General features: G+C 50.5%; 1 protein-coding gene across 4 annotated transcripts; it reads right to left on the minus strand.

Moving 5' to 3' along the window:
- Window positions 1-3,321: 3,321 nt before the first annotated feature.
- LOC115331956 lies at window positions 3,322-15,559 on the minus strand. 4 transcript variants are annotated; one of them, XM_040208940.3, is made up of 11 exons: window positions 15,115-15,559; window positions 7,795-7,884; window positions 7,502-7,609; window positions 7,153-7,258; window positions 6,917-7,006; window positions 6,464-6,830; window positions 5,973-6,137; window positions 5,462-5,648; window positions 4,471-4,710; window positions 4,222-4,393; window positions 3,322-4,159 (listed from the first exon to the last, which is right to left on the minus strand). In XM_040208940.3, the coding sequence occupies exons 3-11, from the start codon at window positions 7,593-7,595 to the stop codon at window positions 3,760-3,762; spliced, it is 1,821 nt and encodes a 606-aa protein (XP_040064874.1). In that variant the 5' UTR covers window positions 7,596-7,609; window positions 7,795-7,884; window positions 15,115-15,559; the 3' UTR covers window positions 3,322-3,759. The 4 variants fall into 4 exon arrangements, with proteins under 4 accessions (XP_040064874.1, XP_040064873.1, XP_040064872.1 ...); XM_040208939.3 differs by lacking the exon at window positions 15,115-15,559 and having other exon boundaries at window positions 3,322-3,942; window positions 4,014-4,159; window positions 7,795-8,076; XM_040208938.3 differs by lacking the exon at window positions 15,115-15,559 and having other exon boundaries at window positions 7,502-7,606; window positions 7,795-8,076.
- Window positions 15,560-15,817: the final 258 nt, after the last annotated feature.

Below are 15,817 nucleotides of genomic sequence, written 5' to 3' on the forward strand. Positions count from 1 at the left end.
CCACCAGATGACCAAGCAGCAGATGAGGATGAAAATCGTAATGACCAAGCGGAGAGCGAACTCCGTCTCCAATGGTCTCATTCCCAATGAATGGGCCCGTTCCCAGGTGGCTTGGGAGACAAGCAAGGGTACTACTGAGAAGAATCGCAGAGGATATGGCGTGCACACCCGAGAGAAGAGCAAAGTAGAGCTGAGAAGGACAACTACCAGTCTGCAAATTCCGTAAAAATTCCAGTAGTCCAATTGGTCTCGGATGCCTCCTTTGAGAATGCCATGGTCTTCAAACTACCAGCCAAGCACTGTAAAGAGCCACCTCTAGAGGGCCTCCTTACAAGCAACAACACTTCCTGCGTTCCATTCTTGATCATATTCATGAGGCAAGTTGGGATTTTTTTTTTTAACCCAACCTCCTTCCTATACCATCTGCCCTGTCCTCGCTAATATCAGCAGCCTCCGATAACCCCCTTTCTTGTCTTTTGGCTCCTGAAACATTTTTACTCTACTACTGCATGTGGCGATCAACTTTTTCCTCATGCAAAGATTGAAACTTTGAGCCTTTAAACAAAATCTTCGGATGCAAGTCGGCCAAGAACTGGCTTCTGTCATGTATCGGCTGGTGGCCAAGAGATAGCGTTGCCAGGCAAATGCACTTACCAGCGCTCTTCAAAAGCACGGGCCTGGGGCACGGTACGTGTGCACGGGCATTGGGATTTGAGGCACCATTAAAAAGCAACGTTTGGACGCTCCTTGGTGTTGTGCTTGGGCTTTACCCAGGATACATTACATTTTAGCGACGAGGTCGGTCAACGTCCAAGAACTACAGCGGGATGACCACCCAAGGCAAGCTGGAAGAATTCGACCAGACAGCTTCTACTGCAAGGCGAACAGAATAACAGATCCTTAAAAGAAAAGGGCCCTACTGCTTACACGTTGTGGAGCACAGACGTACAAAGTCGTGCGAGCACTGGCTGCACCGAGAACACCCAGAAGTGTCAATTTCGGTGAACTCATGGTGATGCTGCTTTGACCCGCAGCCGTCGGAGCTCTTCGGCACAACGAAGTTCCAGCGAAGAGACCAGCAGCCTGGGAGTCAATTTCCAGCTACACGACAGCCCTAAAGAAGCTAGCTGCTGATTGTAACTTTGGGATTCTAGTGACACAGGCGGCTGCAACAACTTCCAGTACCGCAGGCATGGGTTTGGCTACAACTGGAACGACAGCTGGTTCCGTCAACTTGGGAGCAACTGGAACTTCAGTTCCGGTGAGTCAACCAGTTTTCAACCCAACCATGCTACCTCTCGACGTCAGGCTGAGATTGTTTTGTTCGTGGCATAAGAGACGAGCATCTACAACAGAGTCTGTTTGCAGGGACCAACTTAACGTTTCATAAAGCATACGACATGGCCGTGCGGACAGAAAGTGCTGCACAACATCAACGAGATTCGAAAACCCAAAAATCTTAGGTTTAAGCTGTCAAAAAAGCAATATTACTGCTGAAATTGTAAAAACGGAAAGACAAAACAAACTGTCAGAATCCCAGACGTGCTACCGATGCCAAGAACAGCATTCGGCGTTCTCGTGCAAGTTCCAAAATACACGATGTAACCTCTGCCCCAAGAAGGGGCATGTCAAAAAGGCTTGTTTCAAGAAGTTAAGGGCGCAGCACCAAGCGTGGATGACACACAACGTGGAACAGGACAATGAGACCCTTGATTCTGATGATGATCTTTCGGACAAGTCATGGAGCCTGCATGAGCTGAATGCTGCCTAAGGTCATCCTGGAGATTGAAAACCGAGAGCTGGAATTTGAGATCAATTCGACAGATGCTTGCTCAATCATCAATGAAGCCACGTATTGTCCTCTGTAGCCCACGAAGCCCCAATCACTGAACCAGGAGGGAATAATCCTTCATACCTGGTCAGGAGAAATTTTACAAGTACTTGGAAAGGCGAATGTTTGCGTCAGGCATTGATTGAAACAATACATCTTGTCGTTGGTAGTGACACGTGGAACCAGTTCCAGTCTTCAGGAAGAGGCTGGTTCAAAGAGCTGAAGATTAGGGTCTGTGGAATTCACCTCCTCGGCACCAGAAACAACATTGTGAACATTTTGAAGGTACATGAGGATGTTTCTGATGCGAAGATCACGGGGCACAAGGGTCCGCCTGTAAACTTTGATTTAAAAGGGGACGCTACTGCCAATTCCCTCCAATCACAGCCCGTGCCGTTCGCACTGCGTACCGCAGTAGAGGTTGAATTGAAAACTCTCGAGAACCAAGGTATTTTCGAACCGACAAAGCACTTAGAGTGGGCTATACCGGTGGTAGTTGTCCGAAAGAAAGGCGGGACCATTTGGCTATGTGGAGACTACCGAAGTACGGTAAACAAGGAGGCGAAAGCCGCAGTGCACCCTATGCTGACGATTCCAGAAATCCTAACCAATCTGCAAAACAGGTTGGTATTTTCTACACTGGACCTTGCTCAAGCATATCAACAACTACAGTTAACAACAGAAACAGCCGACGTGTTAACCATTAACACTGCAAAAGGCCTCTACAGGGTAAAAAGAATGCCATTTGGGATCGCCGCCAACACCAGCGATTTTCTATCGATTCATGAAAGCAGTACTACCTAAAATCCCGCGGATCGGGGTATACCTCGATGACGCTATCAGCGGTACGACCGCAGCAGAACATGACTCAACTGGATACAGTTTTGATGCGACTTGCTCAGGCTGGACTTCAACTCAAGAGGTGCAAGTTACGTTTTGCAGTGGAACAAGTTGTATACCTCGGATACATCATCGATACTGCCGGGATACACCCGACAGAGGAGAAACTGAAAGCGACCAAAGAGATGCCCGAACCAACATGCCAAACAATGCTGCAGTCGTTTCTTCGTCTTCTAGCGTTTTTCGATCGGTTTTTGGCAAACAGGGCAACAATCACGAAAGACCTCTACATATTTCTAGAGAAAGACGTCCCCGGTGAATGGCAGGAAACAAATTGGCGAGCCTTTAGACAGTTAAAGTATGTTATTGCACAGCGTGCAGTTCTCGCACACTACGATAAAAACAAAAGCTTGAGCGTGTCATGTGACGCAACCCTCTACGGCATCGAGGCAGTATTAGCTCAGCTAGATTCAGATAGAAACAAAACACCGATCGTCTTTACATCAAGAATGCTCATTAAGGTCGAAAAGGATTTCTTCTAACTGGATTGTGAGGGGCTGGCTACTATCTTTGCCATACACCGTTTTCATCACTACGTCGCAAGGCGTCACGTGAAAAGAATTACTCCCAATTGGATCGTAAAAGGCTGGCTATTATATTCGCCATGGACCGTTTTCACCGCTACGTTGCGGCGCATCACGTGACCATAACGACTGACCACCAACCACTGTTGGGCATCATAGGACAGGAGTCCCCAGTACCGACTGTGCTTTCACCAAGTAGGACATGCTGGTGTGTTAAGCTGGGAGCCTATGATTATAACCTAATCTCTAGACCAGGAAAGCGAAATTAAAACGCTGATGCTTTAGGCAGACTACCATTGCCCGAGACTGACAATGAGCAACATCCTTCAGGCAACGTACTGATGTTAGAAGCCCCGACGAAACCTCCCATGACTGAAAAGGAACTGGCCGACAACACAGCAGTGGATCCCATTCTTGCTGAGGTTTTCCGAACGGTCAAACACGGTGAAGTGAAAAAGCTGGAGCGTAGCGCAAGAAGCTGCATCAAGCAAGTGGAACCTTGGCCTACATCAGACTACCGAGTAAACCTAGAGCAGTGCTGTTGCACCAATGCCTGTTTATCTCCATGCTGATACGCACTAGAAAGAAATGGAGGTGCATCCTGGTTGCAGAGGGCAGCTGCAGCCTTGTAGGATGGCAGCGTTGAGCAGAGGTGCAGCACAACTGCCATGAGCTCCCCCACATACTCTGTAATGAGACATTCAAAGCAATTAAAAAATCTGCACCAGCCACGTACAAATATGAGCACGGGCATATACCATAGGTGCAGTCAGTCTTGCGCTTAGCAACAGTGGGTCCTTTCTTTGCTTTTGGATACTTGATGACCCACATCTTCTCTCCTTTCTTGGTCACCGCTTGGGGCCTTCCCGCATTTTCGTTGTAATGGAGGGCAGCGAGGTAGGTCCTGTACAAGATATGCATGACAAAAAAACACCTAAACAGGAAATAACCAAATTTCTTACACACCTGGCCTTCATGCTTCGGAAGCTGAAGTGGACCTGCTTCGGCGCAAACTGCAACAGAGTACTATGAAAGCACTCTGTTGCAAATGTCTGCGCCGATGTGGACAGTCGAGGAATGTCGCGAAGCAGGTGAGTGGAGAGCACGATCTCCTCCAGCTTCTGGTGCGCAGGGGACCCTACAACAAGAACGTGGGACATAGTGCAATGCAGAAAGCGTATTTCAAGCCTCACAAAAATAAAAATCTGTCCTTACCTTCTGCTAGCCACTTTTTCTCTAGCTCCTCATGCTCACACTCTGGGAAGAGAGGGTCAGCGTGGGTATGCACACCCACTACGTGTGCCACCAGAGACTTCCATTTTGGCAGGATGAGGTCCTGGTTGTCGACACTTGACCCAGCACACCAGTACAGATGGTTCACCACTGCCCTTGTCCAAGACCCGAGCTCCTCTAAATGCCGTGACTTGGCAGCTGCAGCCAGCTTTTTCTTGATGCCTGAAGTGAAATGTTGTAAACAAGGTAAACATGATGCATGCAGGGCACCTTTGGAAAGCCAACAGGCTCTTTTGAAACTCCAGTGCCAGCTGGAACCTGTCACGCATACTTCAATCTCTTTTTTACTAGCAGCAGCAACAAAGCGTAACCAAAGCTGGCAGACCTTCTTTTTCTGGAAGCTGCCACAACACCGTTCATATTTTTATGTCTAGATATACCAGGTCTTTCAGTGAAAGCTTTTAAAAATTACTGAAAATAGGTTATCTGAAAAGCAAAGAGGCAAAACAAAAACAAAGAATTTTGAAGGCTACCACCATGGTAGTAAGTAAAGTAAAAAGTAAAAAGAAGCAACCAGCTTCAAGATAGTCACCAACAAACTTTGCGCCGTAATGGGTATGGTAGGACAGGTGCGTATAGTGATATCAAATTTCGAAAATCATACCCATTACAGCGCAAAGTCTGTCGGTGAATATCTCTAAGCCAGTTGCTTCTTTTTACTTTTTGTAAATTGCTTTAGATGACCATGGTGGCAGCCTTCAAAACCCTAATTGCAACATGGCCCTAAAAATTGCTAATTAGAAATTTAAATAGCCCATTTTAGTTAGTTAGATAGCTCAATTTTATATCTTTTGCAACTCTTAACACTTCCCACGGCTGGGGAAGTTTACATTTTCCCAAAGGCTGCCTTCAGGACCACTGCCCAAGCTGGTGATAGTCTCATTGGGATAGATGGAACCTTTTTAAATCTTACCCTTCCCCACATGCCAGCAATCAAAAAGGTGGCAGATATCTGGGTGTTCTCGTCCCAGCCAAGCATTGAGCTGGGGATGCCGGTCGGTTACCAGGATGGCCACAATCAACGAGTGGGCCTCAAAAATGCTGAGGGACCTCTTGAGGCCTTCCAGCTCCATATGATAGCTGCCCCCAGTTTCATTGGACTAAAAGAAACAAACGAGGACAACATGAAGCAGCACAAACGAAACAAAATATGCCAGTTTGTACACCACAATGTCTGAACATTGAGGTGCGTGTCTTTCCATTGCTGTGTCCAAGTCACAGTAAAGGGAAATGAGTGTAACTCACATCTCTCGATTTTGTAATTCACATTTCCACACTTTGTAATGATGATAACAAATTATTAAAAAAATTACAAGCTACATGGCCGAAAAAATGCTCAGCAGATATTTACCTAGTTGCAAGTATAACATTATATGCTTATGGCAGCATAGAATCTGGAGCACCTATAGAATTTGTGTACATACCTGGACGGTTTCAACGTGAATGACCTTGTTGTCATCGGCATCAAGCATCGTGTAGGAGCCATACTTGGCCGAGTGGCCAGGTGAGTCTGCTCTCCCGTCAGCGGCGATGGTGAGGTGCCTGCCTGCAGCAGCTGCGAACAACTCGTTCTGATGCTTGTTCCAGACCTGGTTACGAAAAATACAGGATAGGCAACTGGGCTTGAAACAGAGACCGAGTTTAAATTAGGTCACATTTTCTTTACAGAATCTACTATTATGTCTTAATGAATGTGTTTTAATGGTTCGAGGACCAAATTTGGCCTACAAGACCAACACACGAGCAGAAAGAAGGAATTTCAGCCATGGGTTACTCCTTTCCAAACCAGGAACGAAACCACTCGTTTCTGTAGTAAACAGTTTCTAGGCCCACTTTATTGTGGTCACGAGGAGCAAAGAGCACAGGGAAAACATGGGGGGGGGGGTGTTTCTGTCAGTTTTTAACTTCAGAGTACCTTTTCGATTGAGGGCAGGAGAAAGGCCTTCTGGATGTTGAAGAAGGTGCCATAGGAGAAACAGACAATCCCCATGCTGGTGAGTGTTCTGAGTGTCTTCTTTACGCAGCTGCCACTGAACAGGATTGCCGCAGCCATTAGGATACTCCCCACCGGCTTCCGCTTGATGATGGGCTGGCTGCACCAGTCATTCACGTGTCCACTCCGACAAATTGAGTAGACTTGCAGGCTGCAGCCAACGACACTCTTGTCCACGTGGATCAGGGGAGCAGCACATACTTGGCACTTCCCCAGGAGAAGGTCAAGGCAAGACTCGAATACAATGAATTTCCTCTCCTTTACCAAAGATGGTGTTTCCCTCTCAAGCCTGCGACACAAAAACCAACATCATCTCAACAAACTGTCTAAGCATGATAGATGATCTCATAAATTCTTACACGACTGCATACGGACCTAACAGAGCTGTCCTCTGGTGGACAATACGTAGGGTCATCTCTTTCCGGTGGCTGCTTCCCTGATACACCCAGGTCTTCTGAATCAGAACTGCACAAAAGGGGGGTCACAAAGTGATGTCTGGGAGTTGCAGGGCCTCAGGGAACTCCTAAAACTAACACAGAAATAGGTGGAGAGGTTGTTGCCAGATGGCGTTCAGATGCTCTAGGCATTGTAGGCCCAAGACCTTTGCATACCTCTGTTCTGGATCACCACAGTTTGACGAGGAAGAGGTCTGCGGCATAATTCCAGAAAGCTCCGTCTGCACTTTCTTGTTCCTCGATGGTATACATGCTTGTGTACCTAGCAAAAAATCTAAGGCATTAGAAATGTGCTCCATTTAAATATAATGAATGGGTTTTTGACTTAAACTCTGTGTGCTAACTACACCAAGCTCTCTTTAACAAATACCAAACATCTGCACAGCTCAAACATCGAGATATATCTGACACCACCTCCTTCTCAGTTTAACTCGCTCAAGTAGAATTCGAACAGAATTAAAATGATTCTCGTGTCAGTATATTTAGTTTACATGAATGACCGTACCTGCGTTTCTGCCGAAGCCTGTTGTCTGCGTCATCACGGACCGTGTCTCGTAACGTGCCGATGCTGAAAACACAGGATGTCTAGCAGCAGTCATTGCTCTCAAGGCTGCTGTAAAGTAAACAAAAAGCAGAAATAGTCAATGATTGAGAAACAAAGGAACCTTTGTAGCAACAAAAGCGCTGTGTAGATGTCAAATGTGACAATCACTTTGCCAATATGAAGAGGCCTTTGACGGTTTTGCTCAATACAGGTGACGCAAAAGAGTATAGTCCCGCTTCGGTGTGCTTGCATACCTGTCTGGGTGCGGGCGTCGTCAGTCCATATCAGAGAGGTGGGGGAGGCCACAGGTGGACGCAGAATGGAAACCAACGCACCAAACGTACCTATGGACATATATCAATCAGCGTAAAGGTGCATGATTGAGCGACAAGAAAACTTTAGAAGCAACACAAGCACTGTGTACATGCGTCTGGTGGTTCTGCTTGAAGCAGGTGACACTACGAAGTATAGGTCCCGCTTGGAGCACCTGAGGGGGGATCGGTGGCCGAGTGGGCTAGCGCACACCAGCTCAGAGCACGTGGAGCGAAAGCTCGCGCTGCAGAACCCAAGATGCTGGGTTTTATCCCCACCCCTGCCTGTTTTGATCTGAATGAGCATCGTACCAGCGTGCGGTCGTGCATCACTACTGCGTGATGTTCGTTAAGGACCCCAGGCTAGTGGCTGTACTGCACTGGGTAAATTTCTCATCTACAGCTGGGAGACAAGTCGCCCGTTGAGGTAGACCAAGTTCTAGACTTTATAAACATACACACAACCCAATTTTTTTTTTTTCTTGAAGCACCTGCATACCTGTCGGGGTGCAGGCTCCATTCGTCAGCGTCAAAGCAGTGGGTGAGGCCGCTGGTAGAGCCAGCCTGGAACCCAACGCTCGAGGGGCGCCTATGAACAGACATGAATCAGCATAGAAGTGCATGATCGAGACACAAAAAACCTTAGAGCAACATTAGCACTGTGTGGATACGTCTGGCAGTTCCGCTTGAAGCAGGTGACACCACGCAGTATAGGTCCCATCGGAGTGCCTTCATACCTGTCGGGGTGCAGGCTCCATTCGTCCGCGTCAAAGCAGTGGGTGAGGCCGCTGGTAGAGGCAGCCTGGAACCCAACGCTCCAGGGGCGCCTATGAACAGACATGAATCAGCATAGAAGTGCATGATTGAGACACAAAAAACCTTAGAGCAACATTAGCACTGTGTAGATGCGTCTGGCAGTTCCGCTTGAAGCAGGTGACACCACGCAGTATAGGTCCCATCGGAGTGCCTTCATACCTGTCGGGGTGCAGGCTCCATTCGTCCGCGTCAAAGCAGTGGGTGAGGCCGCTGGTAGAGCCAGCCTGGAACCCAACGCTCCAGGGGCGCCTATGAACAGACATGAATCAGCATAGAAGTGCATGATCGAGACACAAAAAACCTTAGAGCAACATTAGCACTGTGTAGATGCGTCTGGCAGTTCCGCTTGAAGCAGGTGACACCACGCAGTATAGGTCCCATCGGAGTGCCTTCATACCTGTCGGGGTGCAGGCTCCATTCGTCCGCGTCAAAGCAGTGGGTGAGGCCGCTGGTAGAGGCAGCCTGGAACCCAACGCTCCAGGGGCGCCTATGAACAGACATGAATCAGCATAGAAGTGCATGATTGAGACACAAAAAACCTTAGAGCAACATTAGCACTGTGTAGATGCGTCTGGCAGTTCCGCTTGAAGCAGGTGACACCACGCAGTATAGGTCCCATCGGAGTGCCTTCATACCTGTCGGGGTGCAGGCTCCATTCGTCCGCGTCAAAGCAGTGGGTGAGGCCGCTGGTAGAGCCAGCCTGGAACCCAACGCTCCAGGGGCGCCTATGAACAGACATGAATCAGCATAGAAGTGCATGATCGAGACACAAAAAACCTTAGAGCAACATTAGCACTGTGTAGATGCGTCTGGCAGTTCCGCTTGAAGCAGGTGACACCACGCAGTATAGGTCCCATCGGAGTGCCTTCATACCTGTCGGGGTGCAGGCTCCATTCGTCCGCGTCAAAGCAGTGGGTGAGGCCGCTGGTAGAGGCAGCCTGGAACCCAACGCTCCAGGGGCGCCTATGAACAGACATGAATCAGCATAGAAGTGCATGATTGAGACACAAAAAACCTTAGAGCAACATTAGCACTGTGTAGATGCGTCTGGCAGTTCCGCTTGAAGCAGGTGACACCACGCAGTATAGGTCCCATCGGAGTGCCTTCATACCTGTCGGGGTGCAGGCTCCATTCGTCCGCGTCAAAGCAGTGGGTGAGGCCGCTGGTAGAGCCAGCCTGGAACCCAACGCTCCAGGGGCGCCTATGAACAGACATGAATCAGCATAGAAGTGCATGATCGAGACACAAAAAACCTTAGAGCAACATTAGCACTGTGTGGATGCGTCTGGCAGTTCCGCTTGAAGCAGGTGACACCACGCAGTATAGGTCCCATCGGAGTGCCTTCATACCTGTCGGGGTGCAGGCTCCATTCGTCCGCGTCAAAGCAGTGGGTGAGGCCGCTGGTAGAGGCAGCCTGGAACCCAACGCTCCAGGGGCGCCTATGAACAGACATGAATCAGCATAGAAGTGCATGATTGAGACACAAAAAACCTTAGAGCAACATTAGCACTGTGTAGATGCGTCTGGCAGTTCCGCTTGAAGCAGGTGACACCACGCAGTATAGGTCCCATCGGAGTGCCTGCATACCTGTCGGGGTGCAGGCTCCATTCGTCCACGTCAAAGCAGTGGGTGAGGCCGCTGGTAGAGGCAGCCTGGAACCCAACGCTCGAGGGGCGCCTATGAACAGACATGAATCAGCATAGAAGTGCATGATCGAGACACAAAAAACCTTAGAGCAACATTAGCACTGTGTGGATGCGTCTGGCAGTTCCGCTTGAAGCAGGTGACACCACGCAGTATAGGTCCCATCGGAGTGCCTTCATACCTGTCGGGGTGCGGGCTCCATCTGTTCGTGTCGGAGCAGTCGGCGAGGCCGCAGGTGGGCAACCCAACGCTCCAGGGGCGCCTATGAACAGACATGAATCAGCATAGAAGTGCCTGATCGAGACACAAAAAACCTTAGAGCAACATTAGCACTGTGTGGATGCGTCTGGCAGTTCCGCTTGAAGCAGGTGACACCACGCAGTATAGGTCCCATCGGAGTGCCTTCATACCTGTCGGGGTGCAGGCTCCATTCGTCCGCGTCAAAGCAGTGGGTGAGGCCGCTGGTAGAGGCAGCCTGGAACCCAACGCTCCAGGGGCGCCTATGAACAGACATGAATCAGCATAGAAGTGCATGATTGAGACACAAAAAACCTTAGAGCAACATTAGCACTGTGTAGATGCGTCTGGCAGTTCCGCTTGAAGCAGGTGACACCACGCAGTATAGGTCCCATCGGAGTGCCTGCATACCTGTCGGGGTGCAGGCTCCATTCGTCCACGTCAAAGCAGTGGGTGAGGCCGCTGGTAGAGGCAGCCTGGAACCCAACGCTCGAGGGGCGCCTATGAACAGACATGAATCAGCATAGAAGTGCATGATCGAGACACAAAAAACCTTAGAGCAACATTAGCACTGTGTGGATGCGTCTGGCAGTTCCGCTTGAAGCAGGTGACACCACGCAGTATAGGTCCCATCGGAGTGCCTTCATACCTGTCGGGGTGCGGGCTCCATCTGTTCGTGTCGGAGCAGTCGGCGAGGCCGCAGGTGGGCAACCCAACGCTCCAGGGGCGCCTATGAACAGACATGAATCAGCATAGAAGTGCCTGATCGAGACACAAAAAACCTTAGAGCAACATTAGCACTGTGTGGATGCGTCTGGCAGTTCCGCTTGAAGCAGGTGACACCACGCAGTATAGGTCCCATCGGAGTGCCTTCATACCTGTCGGGGTGCAGGCTCCATTCGTCCGCGTCAAAGCAGTGGGTGAGGCCGCTGGTAGAGGCAGCCTGGAACCCAACGCTCCAGGGGCGCCTATGAACAGACATGAATCAGCATAGAAGTGCATGATTGAGACACAAAAAACCTTAGAGCAACATTAGCACTTTGTAGATGCGTCTGGCAGTTCCGCTTGAAGCAGGTGACACCACGCAGTATAGGTCCCATCGGAGTGCCTGCATACCTGTCGGGGTGCAGGCTCCATTCGTCCGCGTCAAAGCAGTGGGTGAGGCCGCTGGTAGAGGCAGCCTGGAACCCAACGCTCGAGGGGCGCCTATGAACAGACATGAATCAGCATAGAAGTGCATGATCGAGACACAAAAAACCTTAGAGCAACATTAGCACTGTGTGGATGCGTCTGGCAGTTCCGCTTGAAGCAGGTGACACCACGCAGTATAGGTCCCATCGGAGTGCCTTCATACCTGTCGGGGTGCGGGCTCCATCTGTTCGTGTCGGAGCAGTCGGCGAGGCCGCAGGTGGGCAACCCAACGCTCCAGGGGCGCCTATGAACAGACATGAATCAGCATAGAAGTGCCTGATCGAGACACAAAAAACCTTAGAGCAACATTAGCACTGTGTGGATGCGTCTGGCAGTTCCGCTTGAAGCAGGTGACACCACGCAGTATAGGTCCCATCGGAGTGCCTTCATACCTGTCGGGGTGCAGGCTCCATTCGTCCGCGTCAAAGCAGTGGGTGAGGCCGCTGGTAGAGGCAGCCTGGAACCCAACGCTCCAGGGGCGCCTATGAACAGACATGAATCAGCATAGAAGTGCATGATCGAGACACAAAAAACCTTAGAGCAACATTAGCACTGTGTAGATGCGTCTGGCAGTTCCGCTTGAAGCAGGTGACACCACGCAGTATAGGTCCCATCGGAGTGCCTGCATACCTGTCGGGGTGCAGGCTCCATTCGTCCACGTCAAAGCAGTGGGTGAGGCCGCTGGTAGAGGCAGCCTGGAACCCAACGCTCGAGGGGCGCCTATGAACAGACATGAATCAGCATAGAAGTGCATGATCGATACACAAAAAACCTTAGAGCAACATTAGCACTGTGTGGATGCGTCTGGCAGTTCCGCTTGAAGCAGGTGACACCACGCAGTATAGGTCCCATCGGAGTGCCTTCATACCTGTCGGGGTGCGGGCTCCATCTGTTCGTGTCGGAGCAGTCGGCGAGGCCGCAGGTGGGCAACCCAACGCTCCAGGGGCGCCTATGAACAGACATGAATCAGCATAGAAGTGCCTGATCGAGACACAAAAAACCTTAGAGCAACATTAGCACTGTGTGGATGCGTCTGGCAGTTCCGCTTGAAGCAGGTGACACCACGCAGTATAGGTCCCATCGGAGTGCCTTCATACCTGCTGGGGTGCGGGCTCCATCTGTTCGTGTCGGAGCGGTCGGCGAGGCCGCAGGTGGGCAACCCAACGCTCCAGGGGTGCCTATGAACAGACATGAATCAGCATAGAAGTGCATGATCGAGACACAAAAAACCTTAGAGCAACATTAGCACTGTGTGGATGCGTCTGGCAGTTCCGCTTGAAGCAGGTGACACCACGCAGTATAGGTCCCATCGGAGTGCCTTCATACCTGTCGGGGTGCGGGCTCCATCTGTTCGTGTCGGAGCGGTCGGCGAGGCCGCAGGTGGGCAACCCAACGCTCCAGGGGCGCCTATGAACAGACATGAATCAGCATAGAAGTGCATGATCGAGACACAAAAAGCCTTAGAGCAACATTAGCACTGTGTGGATGCGCTGGCAGTTCCGCTTGAAGCAGGTGACACCACGCAGTATAGGTCCCATTGGAGTGCCTGCATACCTGTAAAGGTGCTGGCACTGTCTGTCCGCGTTATTGCAGTGGGGGAGGCCGCAGGTGCAACCAGCCGACATGCCAACACACTTGGAGTCACTGGAGAGATGCAAGAGAGAAGACGGAAGAATGTTAAGGGGGTGTTATTGCTTTTGGCCCAGGAGTATGGGCCCACTGGTGCAGCACTCACAGCCCACACATTGTTACGTTAAAAGACATTCAAGTTACGTCAATAACCTTACCTGTTCTAACGGCTGTTTCTTCTAGCTCGTTTGTAGGCTCCCAACATGTGTCTGCACCTCCGACCAGGAAGTTGGTGGAATCACGCAGAGGTGCCTGATGCTCAGGGGAAAATAGCATATGATTTACTGGCCATTAAGAAAAATAAAGTGCATGGAAATTTAGAGAGGTGGATGGTTGTCGTTGCAGATACGCTCTACACTGTAGGTAGGAAATCCAGCCAGTGCAGTACTACCGCTACCCCGGGGTTTTGAAGGGACGTCACATACTACTGATATACTACCGCATGCCAGCACAATGTTTATCCAAGTTAAGACTGGTAAGGTAGGGGTCGAACCCTAGATCCTTGAATTGCTGCAGTGCGTGCGTTCGATCCGGCGCTCTAACCCACCTTGCCAAAGCTCTTCGATGATGAGCGGAACGGCTTGAAAAAGAAAGCACGATCGGCCACGGCTGAACCGCATGAAAGCGATTTGGCGAGCGATGAGCTAGGCTATCGCTGGTCGCTGTCGCCTGTCGCAGTGTTCGGTTCTAAATTCCCTGAACACTTTGGTCATCGCCTGGAGGTCGCTGCGTGCGATTTGCCTCGGCGAGTGACAAACTGAGCAACAGGTCTCCTGGAAAATCGCTCACATGCAGGATGAAACAGACAAGCATAAACCGCATGAAAGCGACTTGGCAAGTGACGAGACAAGCAACGGCGACCCGCTTCGCTGTTGCTCGGTCGGTCGCGCGAGGAGGCAAACCGCATGAAAGCGACGGGGGCAAGTGGCCAGGACGGTGAGCGACGTTTTCTAGAAGAGTAAAGCTATACGCACTATGTCGTGCACCTCGATCGGAAATGGCTATAAACACTACGCAGAGAGCTGATGCCATCATGTCATTTGGGTCACCCTTTTCGGACGGCGTGTGTTTAACCGAACCTTACCCCCCTTGCCTGCGTTCAAGCCGCTTCGCGGCGACACTGTGCGGCTGCTAATTGCAAAACTTAACCTGTACACGCCGCTTCGCGGCGTCCAGCCGGCAACCCAAGCCCCGCTGTCCCCTCCTGCACCTCCGGAAAGCGAGTCCCATACCATTCAGTTCTGCAAAATTTCGTAAATATCAATCCTTATCTTTTTTTTTTTTTTTTTTTTCAGTGTTATTTGTAGTAAAGAAATGTCTTAAACATCGTAAATGCCCTACAAAAAAAAAATAGTGATAAAAAAAAAAAAAAAACTAAGGAAACGTCGCCCTCATTGGGGATCGAACCGCGGACCGCTGCGTATAAAGCAGACACCTTACTATCATGCTACGCCACCTCTTTGGAAACTCGCCGCTGATACGAGCTTCGCGTAGTGCGTAGGGCCATTTCCAGTCAAGGTGCACGACGTAGTGCGTATAGCTTTACTCTTTCCAGTAATCTAAGAACCGAGCGATGCGACTGGCGACAGTGAGAAATCTCCGTCGCTCGTCGCAGACTCTCGACTCCGTCGCTCGTCGCAGACTCTCGACGCCGTCGCTCGTCTCGTCACTCGCTAAATCGCTTACATGCGGTTCGGCTTTCATTGCAGAACTCGGAAATACTCGACAGACAACATGCTCCCTTACCACTCTGCGTCGCTTGTCAAGGGGTTCGCTGCGCTCGCCAGATCTCCGCTTCTTTGAAAATAAACGGGGCAAAACTCCTGGTTTGAGTTGTACGTTCCTCACCGGGAAGCCCAAGGACTCCATCACCCTGGGGCTTCGCACGTAGTCCTCATCACGAAAGTGATAGGAACACAAGCGATCACTCGTAGTTGGAAGCCACGCCGGGGAGGACGGTCGTGCGAGCCGGATCCAAAGCGCACGAAGTTGTTCATCCTTTGGGAACTGGTGAATAGGTTTTCCGCACCGAATCAGGAGGTTGCCGCAGTCCTCTACCGCACAGTGCCGCACCATCTCGGCATTAGAACGCGACAGGATGATCTAAGCGTTCTAGAGACCGAGGTACGCAAGCGATCGGGCCACCACAACTCAATGCAACGAGTCCACCGTCGCCATCGTCGGGAACATGGCGAAGGGGTGAAGGCAGAGCAGGCAGCGAAGGTGGCGAAGGCTTGATAATTGCGTTCAGAACTAGAGAAGAGGCGTAGTGAGCCGTACTTCCGCAGAGCGGCGCTGCTCCGTTCTTCCAGGAGACAACCCGTGAGACGACCTAGGTCACTTCCCGGCAATGTACCTAGACGGACATTCCAAACGAGGCGTTCGCGACAAACACCAGGTGCTGTTTGGGAATCGTTTAATTCGTTCTAAAATTCGTTTTCGTGACTTT

Source organism: Ixodes scapularis, unplaced genomic scaffold (genome assembly GCF_016920785.2).
Source record: "Ixodes scapularis isolate PalLabHiFi unplaced genomic scaffold, ASM1692078v2 PGA_scaffold2__306_contigs__length_199485367, whole genome shotgun sequence".
Taxonomy (NCBI): domain Eukaryota; kingdom Metazoa; phylum Arthropoda; class Arachnida; order Ixodida; family Ixodidae; genus Ixodes; species Ixodes scapularis.